This window comes from Suncus etruscus, chromosome 19 (assembly GCF_024139225.1).
Source record: "Suncus etruscus isolate mSunEtr1 chromosome 19, mSunEtr1.pri.cur, whole genome shotgun sequence".
In the NCBI taxonomy this organism is placed as follows: domain Eukaryota; kingdom Metazoa; phylum Chordata; class Mammalia; order Eulipotyphla; family Soricidae; genus Suncus; species Suncus etruscus.
Genome location: NC_064866.1, coordinates 19,278,180 through 19,299,724, shown reverse-complemented (window position 1 = coordinate 19,299,724; position 21,545 = coordinate 19,278,180). Strand labels below are relative to the sequence as shown.

Below are 21,545 nucleotides of genomic sequence, written 5' to 3'. Positions count from 1 at the left end.
TCTTGAAATATCTGTTGAGTCATAAAACAAAAATATTTCTTTTTTAGGCCTGTGATAAAATATTAAATGAACTCACTACATATAGGACAAAAATCTTTTGCCCCTTTACTGTAAGCTCTTGGTTAGATCTTTGCTTTATTATAGTATGCTTTTCCGCAATTAAGAAAGCCTTGTGACTTCTCCCTATGTATCAGTTAAGCTTCTCAGTGAGCGCTAATACTCATATCTTGGGTGATGTAAAGTGGATGGTACTAAGATGAGTTTCCATAATTATTTTGTAGCCTGTGACCTGTTGAACTTCTTTGATGCTTTACTTTAAGTGATTACCAGTTCAAGAGATAGGGCTTTATTGCAGTATGACCAGAATCAGTAAGGTATTTGTTATCTTAACTACATGGTTTAAAAAATGTGCTTTCTGGCATCCCATATGGTCCCTGTGCCTGCCAGGAGCTATTTCTGAGTGGATAGCCAGGAGTAACCCCTGAGCACTGCCGGGTGTGGCCCCCTCAAAAAAAAAGTGCTTTTTGTTCTTTGTCTTTATTTCAGTGTTTATAGTGTCTTACAATAGAGGTATTTAATGATCAATTTATTTTTAAATTCTTAGGAAAAGTCTTAGCAGCATTTGGATTTGCTTTACCTATGTGAGGCCCTGGATTTAATACCTGGCACAAAAAATGAAACAAAGAACTTAACACCTGCCTCCTATATTCTTTTTTTTTTGTTTGTTTTTTGTTTTTTTCTTTTTTGGGCCACACCCGGCGGTGCTCAGGGGTTACTCCTGGCTGTCTGCTCAGAAATTGCTCCTGGCAGGCACAGGGGACCATATGGGACACCGGGATTCAAACCAACCACCTTTGGTCCTGGATCGGCTGTTTGCAAGGCAAACACCACTGTGCTATCTCTCCGGGCCCTGCCTCCTATATTCTATTGAAATAACTGTCAATTGAATTTTAATTTTTATATGAATTTATCTTATATTAAATATGTTGTCTAAATTAATATTGACAATAAATTAATTAATGAATCATGTATGTGCCCCACAAATGTAAAGAGCATTATCAATCAAAATATAAGAATTTGGGCTTATATTTAATACATTTGTTCTGGAGTTTTGTATCTGTGTGAGATGTATGTAAAACAAGATTTAAGTAGTCATTATATCTTGTTACTAAATGCCTGTTCTTCAGGCACGAAAGAAAACCATAACTCTCAAGATTTTGGAATAACTGAGTCAGAGAATCAGGATAATATTTCTTTAATTTTTGGGGGCCGGAGCAGTGGCACAAGTACTAGAGCATTTGCCTTGCAGGCACTAACCTAGGACAGACCGCGGTACGATCCCCTGGCATCCTATATGGTCCCCCAAGTCAGGAGCAATTTCTGAGTGCAAAGCCAGGAGTAACCCCTGGTGTGGCCCAAAAAGCAAATATATATATATATATATATATGTATATGTATATTTCTTTAATTTTATCTCTGTCCTTAGATAAAAAGCAAATTTATGTCCTTAAAGCTCATTGTCCTGAGAGAAAGCAAATTATGATACCTTTGGTTTTGTTCTCTCTAAATTAATTGTAAAGTGGAAAATGGACATTAAAACTGTAAGATGATTTAAAATTAATGGGAATATTTCTGGTGTTTGATCATCTCCTAATATATCATTATTTACATCCAATAGTTTTAGCTTAAATATTTCCATGAATAACTCCTTTTTCTTTTTTATAACTGTGCAAAACTGTTGCAGGGATTAGCTAATGAATTAATATATTAGTTTGGAAAGATGATTCCTTTAAATCAGTAGCTGAAAAATCATCTTGGCCATTGTAATGATAGTAGAACTTCATTTCATTGGTCAGCATTGAGACACAGAAATTACTGTTGTCTACTTCTTCGTTTTTTGATTTTTGGGTCACAACCGACAGCGCTCAGGGGTTACTCCTGGCTCCACGCTCAGAAATCGCTTCTAGCAAACTCGGTGGGACCTTATGGGATGCCGGGATTTGAACCACCGACTTTCTGCATGAAAGGCAAACACATTACCTCCGTGTTATCTCTCCTGCCCCTGTTGTCTACTTCTTAATTTGAGAGTGTTACACTTTTCCAATGAATGACAGGTGATGGTGTTCTTTGGCATTTCCTTTTCTTGACTTACTTTACTTATTCTAGTAAGTTACAGTATATTTTTCCTAGTTTGCATGTAAAGAAAATGTGGAGAGGTTCAGTAATTGGATTGACATAACTTATTTAGTGTATAATAGAGATCAAATATTGTTTCTAGTTCCACCTGATAGGAGGTCCCCATTAAATCAATATTTTTTGGAACATCAATTCCTTTTATATTCCATCTCTTAATTATCATTTAGTTGCAATGACCTAGTGTCTCATACTTGACACTGGATACATCCTTGACTCACACACTTGCTCACCGGAAGCAATATTCCTGACTGTCCTACTTACATTTTTTAATCAGTCAAATTAAATTAATTAATTAATCAATTATTTTATTTTTCGTTCACACCTGGTGACACTGCAGAGTTACTCCTGACTCTGCACTCAGGAATCACTACTGGCAGGGTCAGGGAACTATATAGGATGCTGGGGATCAAACTGGGGTAGATGGCATACTAGGCAAACACCTTGCTGGCTCTACTATCTCTCAGACCTGAAAACCTCTTAACTGTACTAATTTCTGGGACTATCATACACTTCAGTGGCAGAGCTTGCATTCACCTTGCCGTGGTGCTCTGAAATTGGAACACTCAGATGCAATACCATGGGACCAGACAGCAGACTTTTTGTTTTTCTTGAAGTATTTGCAGCTATCTGAGCTGTGCCTTTTGCTTACAGAAGTCTAGCCAGCCAGCCATCTTTGGGGAACCTAAAGTAACTTTTGCCACAGTATCATCTTTTAGGTGAGTGACACGTTACTACATTTAATATTTATATTAAATTATGCAAAGTCACATGGTAAATACTATGTCTTTTTCTGAGGACAAGGGGACTGAACCAATTGCTGTCTTCTTGAAAGCTACTGGTATAAGGTCAGGGATGGTTAAAGAGTGTAGCCAGAGAGATAGCATGGAGGTAAGGCATTTGCCTTGCATGCAGAAGGATGGCAGTTTGACTCCCAGCATCCCACCAAGCCTGCCAGGAGCGATTTCTGAGCTTGGAGCTAGGAGTAACCTCTGAGCACTGCTGGGTGTGACCCAAAAACAAACAAACAAACAAACAAACAAAAAAAGAGTGTAGCTCCCAGCATGATTTCTCATGTTAGCAACAGTTTTTGCAAGTTTTCTGTTTCAGTGTAGACACAGTGGTCCTCAAACTATGGCCTGCGGGCCACATATTGTATTTTTTTTTTTTTTTTTTTTTACTTTTTGGGTCACACCTAGCGGTGCTCAGGGGTTACTCCTGGCTGTCTGCTCAGAAATAGCTCCTGGCATGCACGGGGGACCATATGGGACACTGGGATTCTAACCAACCACCTTTGGTCCTGGATCAGCTGCTTGCAAGGCAAACGCCGCTGTGCCATCTCTCCGGGCCCCACATATTGTATTTGTATCTGTTTTGTTTCTTCATTGCAAAATAAGATATATGCAGTGTGCATAAGAATTCGTTCATAAGTTTTGTTTTTACTATAGTCAGACCCTCCAATGGTCTGAGGGACAGTGAACTGGCCCCAGTTTAAGAAGTTTGAGGACCCCTGGTTTATTTGTAATGTGCATGCCCATCAAAGGAATTCTAGTGATTGTTAGTGCTTTTATCTTGTTTATAACCACATCTATGACATAGAAATTCCCTTCCTAAACCCTCCTCCCTTTCCTTCCTTGTCGAAAGAGGTCTCAGGCAGTCTGGTCCCATAATTTCGTTTTCATAAAGGAATGAATTATTATTTTGCACACCCAGTGTGCTCAGAGATTGTTGCTCATGGGGCGCTTTGGAGGACCATGCAGTGCTGGCCTGGAACCCAGAACTCCGGCATGTAAAGTCTGCATTCTAGCCAGTAGAGTCATCTCTAGTCCAGGTTGATGTTTTGTTTTTAAAAAAGTTTTTGGTCAAATGAGACAGGTAATGTAATTTCTTTGTTATGTTACCTGGTCATATTTAAAAAAACAGCCCCACAAATGTCAACTTTTTTTTGTTTTGTTTTGTTTTTTGTTTTTGGGCCACACCCGGTTACACTCAGGAGTGTATTCCTGGCTATGTGCTCAGAAATCGCTCCTGGCTTGGGGGACCATATGGAATGCCAGGAGGATCGAACCGAGGTTTGTCCTAAAAGAGTGCACAAGGCAGATATCTGCCTTACGCCCTGCGCCACTGCTCCGACCTCTCAACTTTTAAATGTGACTCAGGGGCTAAATCTGGCTCTGTGTTCCACATTTCTCCTGGCAGTGCTTGGTGATGGGGTGTGGTGCCAAGTATAGAAGTCAGATTTCCTGCATGCAAAGCATGCTCTCCAACCCATTGAGTGATCTCTCCAGTTCTCAACACTCACAGTGGGATTTGGGATAGAAGACTGAGGGGTTGACACAAAAGTAGCTGGTCTTTGAGACCCATAGTAGAAGGAAAATAAGCTGGGTGAATGGGAAATAATAGTGTGGGCTAACAATCATCTTTCTCTTCTCTTCTCTTCTCTTCTCTTCTCTTCTCTTCTCTTCTCTTCTCTTCTCTTCTCTTCTCTTCTCTTCTCTTCTCTTCTCTTCTCTTCTCTTCTCTTCTCTTCTTTCTTCTTCTTCTTTCTTTCTTTCTTTCTTTCTTTCTTTCTTTCTTTCTTTCTTTCTTTCTTTCTTTCTTTCTTTCTTTCTTTCTTTCTTTCTTTCTTTCTTTTCTTTCTTCTTTCTTTCTTTTCTTTCTTTCTTTCTTTCTTTATTTCTTTCTTTCTTTCTTTCTTTCTTTCTTTCTTTCTTTCTTTCTTTCTTTCTTCCTTTCTTTTTTTTTTTTTTTTTGGGTCACGCTCAGCAGCACTCAGGGGTTACTTCTGGCTCTATGCTCAGAAATTACTCCTGGCAGGCTCGGGATACCATATGGGATGCTGGGATTTGAACCACTGACCTTCTGTATGAAAGGCAAATGCCCTACTTCCGTGCTATCTCTCCGGCCCCTCAATCGTGTTTCTTAACACAGAAGTATCCAAGCTATGGTAATAGAAATATTCTCTCTTGGAATTTTTTTTAGCCTGCTGTGCTCTATTTTCAGCATAGCAGATTACCCACCCTTTCACCATGATTTTTTTTGTCCCCCCACATTTTTGTGGTGTTAGGGGTCATAAGAGCTACACCAGGCCATTCTTGGTGGGAATAAATCCTGGGTTCTTTGCATGCTCTACATTGCTTCAGTATTTCATGATTATTTTAATGGAAAATTAGTGGCAGTCATATTGGATTTATTGAGACATGATGATATTTAAATGCTGAAGAAGCATATCTAATTTGTTCTTTAATTTTTCTTATAAAATTGTTGGCAGAACTGCAACTAATAGTGAGGATTTTGGAGGAGATAATGCAGTATTGGGGTACTATTTTATTTAAAGTTTGTTTATTTATTTATTTATTTATTTATTTATTTATTTATTTTTTTGTGGTCACACCCAGCAGTGCTTAGGGGTTACTCCTGGCTTCATGCTCAGAAATTGCTCCTGGCAGGCACGGGGGACCATATGGGACGCCTGGATTTGAACTGATGACCTTCTGCATGAAAGGCAAACGCCTTACCTCCATGCTATCTCTCCGGCCCCTAAAGTTTATTTTTATTAAAATTTATTATATTTTAATCATGCAAGCAAAATTAACACACCATCCTTGTCAATTTTGGGGGGATTAATTTCATTTAAATAAATGATTTTAAAAGGTAGATTTCCTTATTTTTCAAGTAATAAGGGCAAGCTTAAGTGATTTGCTTAAAGTTTCATAATTGGTAGTGGGCAAGTTGAGAGTCAGAAGCAAGATAATTGTCACATTTTTTAATTATATCTTTGAATGTTCCTATTTGATGATTGAAAACAAGTAGTCTTCTAGAATGACTGTTCTATGGTATGAAAGCATTTTAATGAATGTGAAATAATATATTTTTACTTTTCTTTCTTGGAGATGGCAGTTTTCGGATTTACCCTCGGTGCCTGCATTCTTCTATTGCACATTAGTTTTGTGACTTGTTATCCCGATGGAAAAGTAACAGGGTCATGCGATGGAATGGTGCCTACACATGGGCATTCTCCACTCCCTGATCCCATTCACAAAATTTCAGTGAATCAAGTGACATTCAGACCAGGAGATCAGATCGAAGGTACCATGCTGGAATTAATATTTGAGTATTTTTCTTTTTTACTGTTCATTGAATTTTGATTACTGTAAAAGAAGTAGAGTTTTAGCTAAATCTCTTCACTCATTTTATCAGGTACTTCCTACTTTTGTGTATGCACTAGAGATGATTAATTTTTAAGTAGTATATGTACTCTCCATTCACACAGAGTTTTTTTTAAACCATAAAATTTATGTAACTCCTTAAACATTGAAGGCATAGTATTTTTTTTACAGTTCCATGCACATGCATATTAGTTTAAGTTAATATCAAAAGTTTAAGTGTTTTTTTTTTTTTTTTTTTTTTTTTAAGGATTAGAGTCAAAGGAGCACAGTAAAAATGGTGTTAGAGTGGCAATTGTTGTTTGCATAAGCCCACCAAAATATGGGGGACATGGAAATGAAAAGCCTTGGCCTAAATACAAGGAGACCTTACCCCTGAAGTTTTCTGGCATAAGACCAACTCTAGGCTCCAGGCATACTAAGTTGTCCAATCCAAGTTATTATCTGTAGTGCTGTTGTTGGTGTCAAGTTTCTGTATTAAAGATCCTGTAATCTGCATATTCTACACCGAAGTCAGGATGATTCCATTCACACAAGTTTTTATGTGTTTTATCATTACTTAAAATAGCTTCATTTATAGTACTATTAATTATATAGAAAAAGAAAATCAACTTAGCTTATCTGCTTTATGATATCTTTATTATTCTTTATATACTATACATTTTATTCTATAACATAGCTATACTATACTATATTATATATGATTATACTGTTACTATATATTATATACTATAATCCCTTATTCCTTTGGCAAAATATAGGCTGATTATTAAAGGTATTTCTATAGAAACATCTTTAGATTCCCTTTCCTGCTACTCCAGAAATGCAAACATTTTCTCTCGCAAATGGGGTATATTAAAAAATAAGTTTGGAATGCCTTGTGTCATGTATATAGAATTTATCTTTTAAAGCTTCATGCTACACAGTAGCTTGTTAAAAAACCATGATGGATTTATAGTAAAGAAACAAGTGTTTACTTTTATCTTCATTTTCCCAAATAATTTGATTCTGAAGCCAGGGAGATAGATGACTCACAGAATGGAGTACATCCTTGTGATGTCCAGGTATCAGGTATTCAGGTTTGAGACAGTACCCCACTGCTTCCCAACTGCTGAGTATATTCCTGCACCAGGGAAGATGTCCTCAGAATAACACACACACATACTCACACAATAATTTGATCCATGGACTGTCAATGGATCATCCTTCCTTTCACTTCCTGTGAATTAGCTATTAGATTTTTTCCAGAATGAATGTTCTGTGGAACAGTTTAGAATTTTCTTGTCTATAGGGTGATTCTTACTGTTTTCTGTCATTTTGTATATGTCCACCTATTTCTAGCTGTGACACATCTCCAAATAGTTTTTTTTTGAGATACTGCTAGATATATCACTGTTTCTCACTGTTTCTTCTGTTTCTCAGTTATTTTGTCAGGGCCCTCATTTAAGGGCTTTCTCATAGAAGCACGGAATGCCGAGGATTTGAATGGTCCCCCTGTTGGCTCTTTCACATTGATTGACAGTCAAGAATCACAGCTGTTGGATTGTGAAGACATACAGGTCAGTGTGTATATTTAAAATGATTTCTTGAAACTCAATCACGAACAATTATGTGATCACGGTGCTCAAATAAAGCTATTATAAGAGATTAAAAAAAACAAAGAAAATTATTTCTGCCTGTTTCTCTGGGTCTTCACTATAGAGAAGTGTTTGTAAGATGAACACCACTCATGTACTGTAGAGATCTAAATCAGCTCATAATTCTTAAACGTTTTCCTTTATTTTGCAACCTATTGCTACATATAAGGAAAAACTAGCAAAGACTCGATAGTAACCTTAATGGGTCATATATTTTTATATTACATAGATTCTTTTTTTGTTTTTGTTTTTAATGTTTGGGACACATGTGTGGTGACCCTCAGGGGTTACTTCTGGCTATCCACTCAGAAATTGCGCTTGGCATGGGGGACCATATGAGATGCTGGGGGATCGAACCGCTGTCCTTCCTAGGTTAGTGCGTGCAAGGCAAATGCACTACCTTTGTGCCACTGCTCCTACCCTTATATAGATTCTTAATATATTGCCTTTTAAGGGATATACACAATAAAGATGAGAAATATGGAGTGGGGAGCTAGGATGTGTCTCAGGGGTTGAACACATGGTTTGATTCCCAGCAGCAAAAGAAAAAAGGAAAAAAAAAAAAAAAGGATGTAGACTTCTTTGGTTAATTTTGGGATCACACCTGGTAGTGCTCAGGGCTTACTCCTGGTAGTCTCAAGAAATCATATGAGGCACTGGAGATGAAAATTGGGTTAGGTACATGTCTGCAACAATGCATGTACTACAACACTGTACTATATAGTTCCAGCTATCTAGTAGTTCACTGTTCTATATGAACTACAACCATGAACTATTTAGCTCTGCTACAAAAACAAAATAGCTTGAGAGTGGGATTAAAGTCTAGTTTTAGTCATTCATTTTTCATTAAGCATTATGTCAGGAATTGTCCTAGGTCAAAAAATATTGCTGTTGACAAGACTTTCCTATTTCTGGAAAAACTCATAGACTTTATGACTCATGATATAGTCACAGCAGAACACATGGATATGACACAGAGATATAATCATATGACAAAGATATAAGGAAGACAGTATGTAGAACTGTCAGAATAAAGTAAGCAGAGGTAGACAGGAAGAACACATGGGACCTGAGAACTTCTTGGAAAAGATGATCTAAAGCAAGTTCATAATGAATAAGTAGAAATTTGCCAGGCTATCAAAAGCAGGAAATAAGATTGTTCAAGATAAAGGAGTAACTAAAATATAATATGAAGCATGACTTTTATCTTTTGATGAATTTTATGCATTCTAGTCATATCTATCAACAAATGACATAACTTTATAATATAAATAAAATAATAAGCAGACTCTGCAAAGCATTGATGCACAATGTTTGCTACTCTTCAGTTTTTAAATTGGTGCTGATTTCATTTTTTTCACAGTCAATTGCTAATACAGACAGTATCAGTCTATTCACATGTCATTCTTGAGAACCTGAGTCTGTGTTTTCAATTAAATAGTCTTTACAAGGATACCAAGGTCAAGGAATGATAAATTACTGTGCAAAAGGATAGTAGTTTCTGCCACGCTTGCTAGCTATTGAGTAACTGAATAATAGTTATTTTCTGTTTCATTTCAGGGATCAGCTGTGAGTCACACAAGGTCATCCAAGAAAACAGAAATTAAAGTTTATTGGAATGCTCCAACCAATGCCCCAAATCACATACAGTTTTTGTGAGTGGAAGAATATATAGCTCTGTAACCACTATAAATAGCAAAAATAGCCTTTATCATTTTTTAATGTTTATTGGGATTTTATAGGAGAGGTTTGGCATAATAATGACGTCACTTTAGTGATATAAGTGTTTTGTTCTCCCTTGCTACCAGAAAGAAAGACTCTATACAATTAAAAAATATATTTTATTGAAACCATTGTGATTTACAAAATTCTTCATAGTTTGGTTTCAGACAGTGTTTCAGAGCCAATCCTACTATCAGTGTTGCCCTCCCTCCACCAATCATCTGAGAGTGCATCCCTTGCCACCACACCTACCCTTAGTCTGACACCATAACTAGCCCATTTTAAGTTTTGATTGTTAAAGTTTGGGCCTCATGATTTCATTTTTGTTGTCTTTGGCTTGGATATTTAATTCTGTCCTTTTTTTGGTTTCAGTTCTCTTTCTTTTTTCTCTTTCTCTCTCTTTTCTTTCTTTCTTTCTTTCTTTCTTTCTTTCTTTCTTTCTTTCTTTCTTTCTTTCTTTCTTTCTTTCTTTCTTTCTTTCTTTCTTTCTTTCTTTCTTTCTTTCTTTCTTTCTCTTTTCTCTCTTCTTTCTTTCTTTCTTTCTTTCTTTCTTTCTTTCTTTCTTTCTTTCTTTCTTTTTTCTTTCTTTTCTTTCTTTCTTCTTTCTTTCTTTCTTTCTTTCTTTCTTTCTTTCTTCTTTCTTTCTTTCTTTTTCTCTTTCTTTCTTTCTTTCTTTCTTTCCCTTCTTTCTTCTTTCTTTCTTCTTTCTTTCTTTCTTTCCATCTTTCTTTCTCTTTCTTTCTTATTTTTTCGTTCTTTCTTTTCCTTTCTTTCTTTGTCTTCTCTCTTTCTTCCTTTCTTCTTCCTTCCTTCCATCCTTCCTTCCTCCTTCCTTCCTTCCTCCTTCCTTCCTTCCTTCCTTCCTTCCTTCCTTCCTTCCTTCCTTCCTTCCTTCCTTCCTTCCTTCCTTCCTTCCTTCCTTCCTTCTTTCCTTCTTTCTTTCCTTCTTTCCTTCTTTCCTTCTTTCCTTCTTTCCTCCTTCCTTCTTTCTTTCTTTCTTTCTTTCTTTCTTTCTTTCTTTCTTTCTTTCTTCTTTCTTTCTTTCTTTCTTTTCTTTCTTTCTTTCTTTCTTTCTTTCTTTCTTTCTTTCTTTCTTTCTTTCTTTCTTTCTTTCTTTCTTTCTTTCTTTCTTTCTTTTCTTTTCTTTTCTTTTCTTTTCTTTTCTTTTCTTTTTTCTTTTCTTTTCTTTTCTTTTCTTTTCTTTTCTTTTCTTTTCTTTTCTTTTCTTTTCTTTTCTTTCTTCACCATAATGAACCTTAGATCTCTTGGCCTCTCCTCTGTCTCCCATCCTTTCATATTTATGTTTGTCCTCCACTCAATTTCTTTCCTTTTCCTTGCTATATTCTGGGCCAAGAGTATAGCAAGACATAGCAAGTATAGGAAGACAACTTCCATTTAAACCATTGCAGTTCTTCATGCAGTTATTCTAAATAGCACATATATCACTTATAAGTGATAGCATTCTGTGCTTATCCTCCTTCTCCTGGCTTACTTCATTTAACAAAACATCTTCCAGTTCCATCCATGTTGCAGCAAATTGCATGATCACATCTTTCCTTAAAGCTATAAAGTATTCTAATGTATATATGTACCACATATTCATGATCCTTTCATCTGTTGTTAGATATTTAGGTTAAATTCAACTTTTAACTATTGTATTTGAGTGCTGCAATGAATAGCGGTGTGCATAAATCCTTTTGGATCAGTGTTTTTCTGTCCTGAGGAGAGATATGCAAAGTGGAATTGCTGGATTATATGGCAAATGGATTCTTAGTTTACTGAAAATCCTCCAGACTGTTTTCCATTGGGGTTAGAGCAGGCAGCATTCCCACCAGCAGTGGATTAGAGTTTCTGTTTCACCACATCGTACCCAACACAAATTGTTTCCAATAATTTTGATATGTGTATCATCTCACTGGTGTAAGATGATATCTCATTATTATCTTGATTAGAGTTTCTCTAATTATAAACAGTAATGAGCATTTTTTTCATGTTTCTGTTTGATGAGGTTTCTTGGTTTTGTGGGGTTAACCTTTGTGAGTTACTTTGTATATCCTACATATCAAACCTTTATCGGATGGTTGAGTGCAAGTATTTCTCTTCTGCTCAGTTTGCTTTCTTTTAATTTTAGCCCATGTTCTTTTTGCCATGCAGAAACTTAAGAAAGTTATCTATTGAATTGATTATACAAAAGGTGGTTACAAATACATCTCCTTTATAGGCTATTTTCCTAAACATGTGAGCTCATCTGAATAGGAAGAAAATTGACAACTAGTTACTTGGTTTGGCTGACTGAATTTTGAGGCTGTATATTATCCAAGAGAAAGAAATTCTAGGGCATGTCTACTTGGAAATACTAGATATAAATTTGAATGACCCATCTGTGTGGTTTGAGGTCAGGAAGGTAGACAGGCTGCATGTCAGGAAGGGCAGCAGACTGAGCCTAGAGTTTGGGTGAAGACATTGGCAGTGGCCTTGGGAGACTAGAGAGTACCAGTTTCAATCAGGGACCGAAGTCCTTCCCTCAGATGACTTCTATATACATTTGAAATGATGAAATTTAGTAAAATTGAATAGCACTTCTTGATGCCTATATGACAGAGAAATCATAGAATCAATCTATCTAATGATTTATGACTGGTGTATAGTTATAGGTAACTAGAGAATGCTGTTCTCTGGCACACTTAGTGATACACCTTGCAACTTTGTGTTGTGTGGAATGTGGAAAAGGGCCTATGATCCTAGTAAGAGGCTTGCTTATGCTCTCTTTGTAGTGCTTCCTACTCTAGATATCTTATCCACATTCACTTTGGGGTGCTTTAAACAGTGCATTATGAAAGGAATTTGTAATATGTTCTTTATATGCCAGGAGGTAGAAAATCTTGAGCTTGAGATTTTGGCTGCTGTGAATATGCCCAAAGAATGCACCAGGAAGAGGACAGTTAGAGCAAGAAGAAAGTGAGTGTGACAGAATAAAAGATTAGCTAATGATGATAGGAGAGAGGTATTAGAAATTTACATTAGACAAAATTAGTAGTTCTGCCAGGCACTATTAATTCAAGTATTTGCCTATCATTTATTATTATTTTCTTTTAAGGTTTTGATTAAAGTAGATCCCAATTATATAATATCACTGGTATTGCATTTCAGAGCCACAGTTGTTGAGAAGTATAAAGTCTACTGGGTGAAGATTCCTAGTCCTGTACTGTCGCAGCCAAATGTACTTCCTTTAACAACCCCTGTAACTACGACAGCACCTTCGTCAACATCGGCTCCAGTCTCCCATTTAACTAAATCAGTGAGTAATATTATTTTGGTTTCAATAAATGTAATATGACATAAAAACATCTCTGGAAATTTTGGTTATAAGTGTTTGGCGAAGTACCTAGAGAAATAGTTAACTACCTGGGTTTAGATAGCAGTTTTGGGGGTTTTTAGGATATGTTTAAGGATGTTTTCATCATAACATTATGAATTGAATAAAGGGTTAATTAGTGTTAATGATGATATTCCTCTGAGTGTTTCCATTTGAAAGAAAAAAAGAAGCAGCACAAAATAATTTTTTTGGATTTGTTATTGTTGTTGTTTTTCATTTTTTTGTGTTTTGTTTTCTTTTTTATTTCAGGACCGTGGTTATTGTGCGGCGGTTGTCTTTATTGCTGTGGTGCTTTTTGGATTTTTTGTTTGATTTTTTTCTTTTTGTATTGTTATTGTGTTTCTTTTCCTTTTTTTCCCTTTCTTCTCTCAGATTAACATTTATAGCCTCTAGAAGGACTTTGCCCATTTTTTGCTTGTTTGATTTTTGCCCCATTTTATTTTTTTTTCTTCAAACAGAACCACATAACTTGAACCATCTTGTACCGCCTCACAAACTGAGGGGGAACTAATGGAGGGTACCAAGACTAAACAGTTGTATGACTACTAAGTAGTAATAAAAAATGATCAAACTTAAACACCAAATCCAAAGCCAATGACAACAGAATTGATACTCAATCTACAACAAGCTAGACACAGAGGGGACCACTTATACTAGCAGCCTGGGAAGTGTTGGAGGGGGATATGGAATGCATGCTGGGAATGGGGAATGGAGGGAGTGGTAGGAATTTTCCTAATTCAATGTCACTATGTACCTAAAATATTACTGTGAAAGATATGTAATTCACTTTGGTCAAATAAAATTTATTATTATAAAATTTATTTCATATAGATTTTATTCCTGCTGCCTTTATGATCACCATAACAGGAAATTGCTAGGAATGACCCCAACTTTCATTCCCCAGCTAGTGGGCCTGGCCTGAAGACAAAACAGGCAACAAAAACTAATTTGAGGAGGCTGCAAGAGCTTTCTTTTCATTTCTTTCTCTCTTTAAACACAGCCTAAGATCCAAACGTGGAATGGAAATGTAAAGCTTAAACTAAACTTAGAGAAGTTTTGTAGGAGAATCTTGAAGTGGTAACAGAATTCTTAGATCATATTTCATTTGAAATTTAAATTCTCTGTGCTCAACCGTAAAAACTTTTTACCAACTCATCAGTTAGGATCCATTTTGGTTCTAGAATTCAAATGAATTACAATTAAAGAAACATGTCTTGGAAAGGGTAATGTAGAGTAGATATTTTAGAAAGATTTTTCTGAAGGCGATTCTGATCACTGGACTCATTAATTCAATAAATGCAATAAGAACTGTCTAATGGTAGGATATCACAATTGAAAGAACATACTTGGGCTTGGATTTTGATTTGTCTATCTTTTTTATATAATAAAAATAGGACAGAGAAATTCAGCAACAGAAAAGAAATATTCTCCCCTTTCCTTTCCTCTGTTATTGTTCATTCTCACCTCGCTTGGTGCACTCACATTTGGTTTCGTTGGTCATGAGGACTTGCACAACTTGCCATGTCATCAGGAATCATAAAGAGCAGTGCCAATGGGTTATGGCCTGGGTGGTATAAAGGATCAATCTTGAACTTGGTGTGTGGCTAGTGGGATTGAGTTTGCAGCCTCATACGTTTAAGAGATGCATTCCATCTCAGCCCTGCAGGAAATCCTGATTTGTCTGCTTTCAGCATGATATTGGCATATTTCTGAAAGTCTCCACTTATTTAACATAGAAGTGGGAAATAATTTTAGTTTGTTCTTAAATTACCTTGAGAACTAAGCAATAACATAAGTACAAAGTTAAGGTTTTTAACTGCTTTGTACTTGATCTACATGTACTTGATCTACATACAGTAAATAAGATAACGGTTCCTTTTTTTCTTCTTTTTTTTTTTTTTTTTTGGGTCACACCCAGCAGTGCTCAGGAGTTACTCCTGGCTCTATGCTCAGAAATTGCTCAGGGGACCATATGGGATGTCGGATTCAAACCACTGACCTTCCGCATGCAAGGCAAACGTCTCACCTCCATGCTATCTCTCTGGCCCCTTCTTTTTTTTTTTTTTCCAATCTTTTGTTTATTTTTGGACCATACCCACTGGTGCTAAGGCACAACTTTCTTTTTATTAAATATCTTTATTTATACAATTTGATTACAAACATGATTGAAGTTGGGTTTCAGTCATATAAAGGACAACCTCATCACCTGAGCAACATTCCCATAACCAACGGGATCTTCCCTCATTCATTCACAATGTTATGATAGTTCTCAATGTAGTTATTTCTCTAACTGCACTCACTACTCTTCGTCTTAAAACCCATAGATGTGTGATACTATTCTGTGTCTATCTCTCTCCTTCTGACTTATTTCACTCAGCATAATAGATTCCATGTACATCCGTGAATAGGAAAATTTCATGACTTCATCTCTTCTGACAGCTACATGATATTCCATTTTGTATATGTACCACAGTTTTTTAGCCATTCATCTGTTGAAGGGCATCTTGGTTGTTTCAAAGTCCGGCTATTGTAAACAGAGCAGCAATGAATATAGGTGTGAGGAAGGGATTTTTGAATTGTATTTTTGTGTTCCTAGGGTATATCCCTAGGAGTGAAATAGCTGGATCAAATGGGAACTCAATTTCTATTTTTTTGAGGAATCTCCATATTCAGGCACTACTTTCTAAACGTACTTAGGAAAGCAGGCCTCCTACATGCAAAACCTGTGTTCAAGCCCATTGACCTATTTCTATGGTTCCACTTGCTAATGGTTTATTATTTTTTATTTATTCATTTATTAATTGATTGGTTTTGGGTCAAACCCAGTGGCACTCAAGGGTTACTCCTGACAGTGCTCAGAACTCACTCCTGGCAGGCTCGTGGGACCATTTGGGATGCCAGGAATTGTACTGGGTCCATCCCGGGTCAGCCACGTGTAAGGCAAATGCCCTACCTCTGTGCTATCTCTCCAGTCTCTCCCTTGCTAATAGTTTTAAATATTACTCTTAGTTCTCACAGAAGAGACTAGGTAAAGCAGTTCAATGTAAGGTCTATGTTTTTCTTCTCTTCCATATTTTACAATATATAACCCTTATACTGATTGACAAGATATCTTTCCACTGAAGGATGAGGATAAGGGGACAGAATATTTGCAATTACTTCCAACAGATGTAAAACATAGCTAGATTGAAAGATGAATTTGAAAAATGTGGCAATATTGTTTATGTATGTATACTACATTATAAGTCTGCAGGACATCTAAAGGGATTTCCCTGCCTGGAATTTGAAACAAAAGAACAAGAAACCAAAACTACTGAGTTTCTTAAGAATCCCTACCACCAGAACACAAGAAAATCTGATATATGTCCTCAGATAGTGAGAGAGTAGCAGAATTAAAGAAAAAGAAAAACCCGGGGCCGGGTAGGTGGCGCTGGAGGTAAGGTGTCTGCCTTGCAAGCGCTAGCCAAGGAAGGACCGCGGTTCGATCCCCCGGCGTCCCATATGGTCCCCCCAAGCCAGGGGCGATTTCTGAGCACATAGCCAGGAGTAACCCCTGAGCGTCAAGCGGGTGTGGCCCAAAAAAAACCAAAAAAAAAAAAAAAAAAAAAAAAAGAAAAAGAAAAACCCAATTTACAAGAAAGACAATTTAATTGGCCAGCATAAAACATGGACATAAGCAAGGGATTTGTCTGGAAAATGGAAAAATCAGGACTAAATCTGAGGACTTTGCAGACAACTGAGTGAATCCCAAAGTCACACTCAAAGAAAAAGAAAACATGAGAGAACTGAAATAACCAGATTACATTTGATCAGAACAGGGAAGAGGAAGAGAAACAGCTCCAAGGATTCAGATCCAAAAAACAAAAAACAAACAAACAAAAAAAAATAAAAACAACAACCCCCCCCAAACTCAGATCAAAAAGGAAGAAAATGACTGAGAAAGCAGAATTAAATATGTAACCTCAGAAGTTTCCAAAGAAAAAATGATTCAGAATTTTATGATCAAGAGTTGAATTCGGGGTCGGAGAGATAGCACAGTGGCATTTGCTTGCAAGCAGCCGATCCAGGACCCAAGATGGTTGGTTCGAATCCTGGTGTCCCATATGGTCCCCCGTGCCTGCCAGGAGTGATTTCTGAGCAGATGGGCAGGAATAACCCCTGAGCACCGCTGGGTGTAGCCCAACAAACAAACAAACAAACAAAAAAGCAAAAGAAAAAAAAAAAAGAGTTGAATTGACTTAGACCCCCAGCCAACATCATGTACGAAGGTAAAATTCAAATGGATTAAAGACCTTGATATCAGACCTGAAACCATAAGGTATATAGAACAACATGTAGGTAAAACACTTCATGAATTAAAATTAAGGCATCTTTGAAGGAGGAAACAGCATTCTCCAAACAGGAAGCAGAGATAAACAGATGGGAATATATTAAGCTGAGAAGCTTCTGCATCTCAAAGGAAAGAGTGCCCAGAATACAAGAGCCACTGAGAGAAACTATTCACCCAATACCCATCAAATAAGGGGCTAATATCCAAAATATACAAGGCACTGACAGAACTTTACAAGAAAAAAATATCTAACCCCATCAAAAAATGGGGAAAAGAAATGAGCAGACACTTGAAATTGAGCTCCCATACGATCGATCCAGCTATACCACTCCTAGATATATACCCTAGGAACACAAAAATACAATTCAAAAATTCCTTTCTCACACCTATATTCATTGCTGCTCTATTTACAATAGCTAGACTCTGGAAACAACCAAGATGCCCTTCAACAGATGAATGGCTAAAGAAACTGTGATACATATACACAATGCTATGCAGCCGTTAGGAGAGATGAAGTCATGAAATTTTCATTGCTGCTCTACTTACAATCATATTTGTAAACAAGGTGTTTAAATAAAGATACTAATGAAAAAAAGAAAATGTTAAGTAAATCTTCAATAGAAAAGTTTAACAATACAACAGTAATAAATTGATAAATAATGATTCTATTATGAAAAGCATAGTATAATCTTAACTACCACTTATCTTGCTATTGGGAAAAAACAAAGTAGCCAGGGAGAATAAAAATTTCCAGAGGAAGAGCAAACAAAACTCCTACTCCTCTCCAGGGCTGCATCATGCTCTTCTTCACCATAGCAGAGAGATTTTTCTTAAAAGAAGGGCTTTACTTTGAAAAAAGTATCTGTAACAAACATAAAGGCCAAAATCAGTATTCTGAGAATTTCCAGTACAAGAGCATATTCTTGCCTCAAATAAGCAGGTTTTTCTCTCGGACAAGGAAGTTTCCTCTTTGTGAGAGCTTGTCAGTATATTATTTATAAGAAATAGAAAGTTAAATGTAAAAATAAAAAAGAGTTGAATTGATCTATATTTTTTGGTTTGTTTTTGGGCTTAGTACTTAGCAATACTCAGAGGTTACTCATGGCTCTGTACCCAAGAATTATCCTGGAAGTGCTCAGGGGATCATATGGTTCCAGGGATTGACTCCAGGTCAGACGCTTGCAAGACAAGCAATTTACCCACTGTACTATCACTCTGGTTCCCAATGGATGGATTTAAAAAAAAAAAATCAATTTTTCTGTTTGAGTATTTAGTGCTTCAGAAAATCTAGTTGATTCCTTTAAAGAAAACAATCTTTGGGACCGGAGAGATAGCACAGTGGTGGGGCGTTTGCCTTGCATGAGGGACCCGGTTCGGTTTCTGGTACCCATATGGGACCCTGGCCTGCTGAGGGCAATTTCTGCTTGTAGAGCCAGGAGTAACCCCTGAGCACTACTGGGCGTGGCCCAACAATCAATCAATCAATTAATCAATCAATAAAGATTTTTTTTTAAAAGGAAACAATCTTTAAAGAAAATAATTGGCTTTTTATTTACAGATAAAATTGGAGTCAGGGGTCCGGAGAGATAGCACAGCGGTGTTTTCCTTGCAAGCAGCTGATCCAGGACCTAAGGTGGTTGGTTCGAATCCCCGCGTCCCATATGGTCCCCCGTGCCTGCCAGGAGCTATTTCTGAGCAGATAGCCAGAAGTAACCCCTGAGCACTGCCGGATGTGGCCCCCAACCCTCCCCCCAAAAAAACCCCCCAAAAATAAACAAAAAATACCCCCAAAAAATTGGAGTCAGGAATGGAAATAGAACATGCAGTCCCTAATCTGAATATGGCAGGAAACAGTAAACAGTGAAAATGTGGACCCCAGGAAAGGTTGATGTGTCAGCATCACAATTTTGCTATCATGGCTGAGGATCCTTATTTAGTACTGAACCTCTGTCTGGCAAAAATTATATCAAGGGCGCCATGGCCCCATCTTAGAAGTTATGTGCAATGATTTGCTAGAAGGAGATACAGAATGCAATAATGAATTAAAAACTCCTGAGGATGTTTAAAGAATAATAAATGTATGTATGGAAATGAAAAGAAAAAAACATTGCTGGAAGGGCGAGATCCTTTCTGAATAGTAGTGTCGGTGGAAGATTTTGGTAGTTTGGCAGGCTAAACTTAGTTAGGCTATGGTGAAGAGGGGTGTTCTTTACATGACTGAAACCCAACTACAATCATGTTTGTAATGAAGGTGTTTAAATAAAGATATTAAAAAAAGGAAAAATCAGTTTTAATCAGTGACTGATATTATCACTGAAGAGAAAAAGATTAGGATAGAAAGACGCGACAAGCAAGTAAACACATTAGATTACTGGAATCTGCTATTAAATAAGTCACTTTCCTGTGTTCTGTGCACCCTCCTAGGCTGAGAAAGGGATTGTGGGAATGATCAAATGCAGGAAAAGAATTATGGGATTAAGTGTACCTTAATGTAAAACCTACACTCTGCCCATTGAGGTATCTCTCCAGTCCCATTATTTTATTTTTTGTTTGTTTGTTTTTGGGTCACCTCTGGCAATGTTCAGGGGGATATTCCTAACTCAGTACTCAGGAATCACTCCTAGAGAGTTTGGGGAAACCACATGGGATGCTGGGGATCGAACCTGGACCTGCTGCGTGCAAGGCAAGTACCTACCCGCTTTGCTATTGCTTTGGCCCTATTCAATCCCAATGTTTTATGTACAAAATGGGTTTTAGTACACATCAGAGTTACAGCTAAAATAACATTATGGCTTCTGAATATTAGTCAAGGAGTCAAAAGTTTAAAATACTGAGTGTATGGTTTTGATGCTGGAAGTCTGTTTGATCCCTTGAACTACCTGATCCTCCCAGAAGTCTCCTGAACTTCTCTCAAAACCAAATTTTAATTAAAGTGACTTAAGTTTAAAAGTTCATAGCTTAACTGCTGCTCTAATCATTTCTAATTTGGGATGACTCTTTGGCTTCTTTATCTGGATCTTTAATATGTTAGTTATTTTCTCTGAAGTTGTATTTCATGATAACAGCTCTTCTGACACTGGAAATGAACTGCTTGTTTGTTAATTTAGATCTTTCTTTTTTTTACTCCCTGTGTCGTTTTTTCTAGTTCAATGCTTCCGATTGTGGGAAGACGAAGTTCTGCATCAGGAGTCCCTTGAGCTGTGACCCAGAGAAGGACCATGATTGCTTCTTCTTGTCCTTCATGAGAAATGACCAATCAGTGATGATTGAAATGAGTGGTCCCAGTGAAGGCTACTTATCCTTCGCATTTTCTCATGACCAATGGATGGTTCGTATCTTTCATTTTCCTAAATGATAATGAAAGGAAAAATACTGGCATGAGTTCTAGTCAATGGCACTTTCCCTATTTGTTCCAGATTCAAATGATTCTACTTATAAAATGGACTGGGGAGGGAAGTGCAGTTATAGATTAATTTGAACTTTTTTGAAGTTAAACAGCTTTGAGTGTTTCATGTTTTTAACCAAAAAACAATTACATACTTATAAGAACAAACTGTCCTAAGAAATGGAGGAAAATGATTTTCTTTCTGGTAGATTTGCAATTTTATCTGTCAACTTCTGTTTCTCTGATAAAGCAGAAAGTGCTGCTTTTAAAATGTTGTTCTGCAAAAAAATCATAATAGTTTGGGAGGCTTTTTCATCTCCACTTGTTTTCTCAAATAGCCAATAAGGAAAGCAAGGGCATCCCATTTGGGTAGTTATTGGCACATTTTCCTAACATTTTAACCTGGCTGGTCTAGAGAAGTCAGTCTTTATTTTAAGCTGTTTCTTTCTCCTTGGGTAGTGCTTAATGACAATGACACTGTAGGTGGCAGTCTTGTGCTGTCATGTGGAAGAGAGTGAAATGATTTCCCAGGGAGAAGGAAAAAAAAGAGTATTGTGCCCATGACATGTAGGAATCCTGTTCAAGCAGGCTTGGGGAGAGATAAGTAAAAATAGGAAATACTCTTTACTTACAGAAAGTAAAAGTAAAATCAAGAAGGCAAGGAGTAGCATCACTGTGCTATCTCTCCGGGCCCAAGTTCTCTTATTTTCAAGATTTTTAGCTTACCATCATTTCT

The 21,545-nt window shown here is 36.9% G+C and overlaps 1 protein-coding gene across 1 annotated transcript in view; it reads left to right on the top strand.

Annotated features, from left to right (window-relative positions):
- Positions 1–21,545, top strand: part of FRRS1 (ferric chelate reductase 1) — a 57,829-nt gene that overhangs the window by 2,451 nt on the left and 33,833 nt on the right. The window contains exons 2-6 of the mRNA XM_049765844.1: positions 6,087–6,282; positions 7,782–7,918; positions 9,557–9,651; positions 12,869–13,016; positions 20,570–20,752. Coding sequence (XP_049621801.1) covers positions 6,087–6,282; positions 7,782–7,918; positions 9,557–9,651; positions 12,869–13,016; positions 20,570–20,752 — 759 coding nt within the window. The remainder of the gene's footprint in view (positions 1–6,086; positions 6,283–7,781; positions 7,919–9,556; positions 9,652–12,868; positions 13,017–20,569; positions 20,753–21,545) is intronic.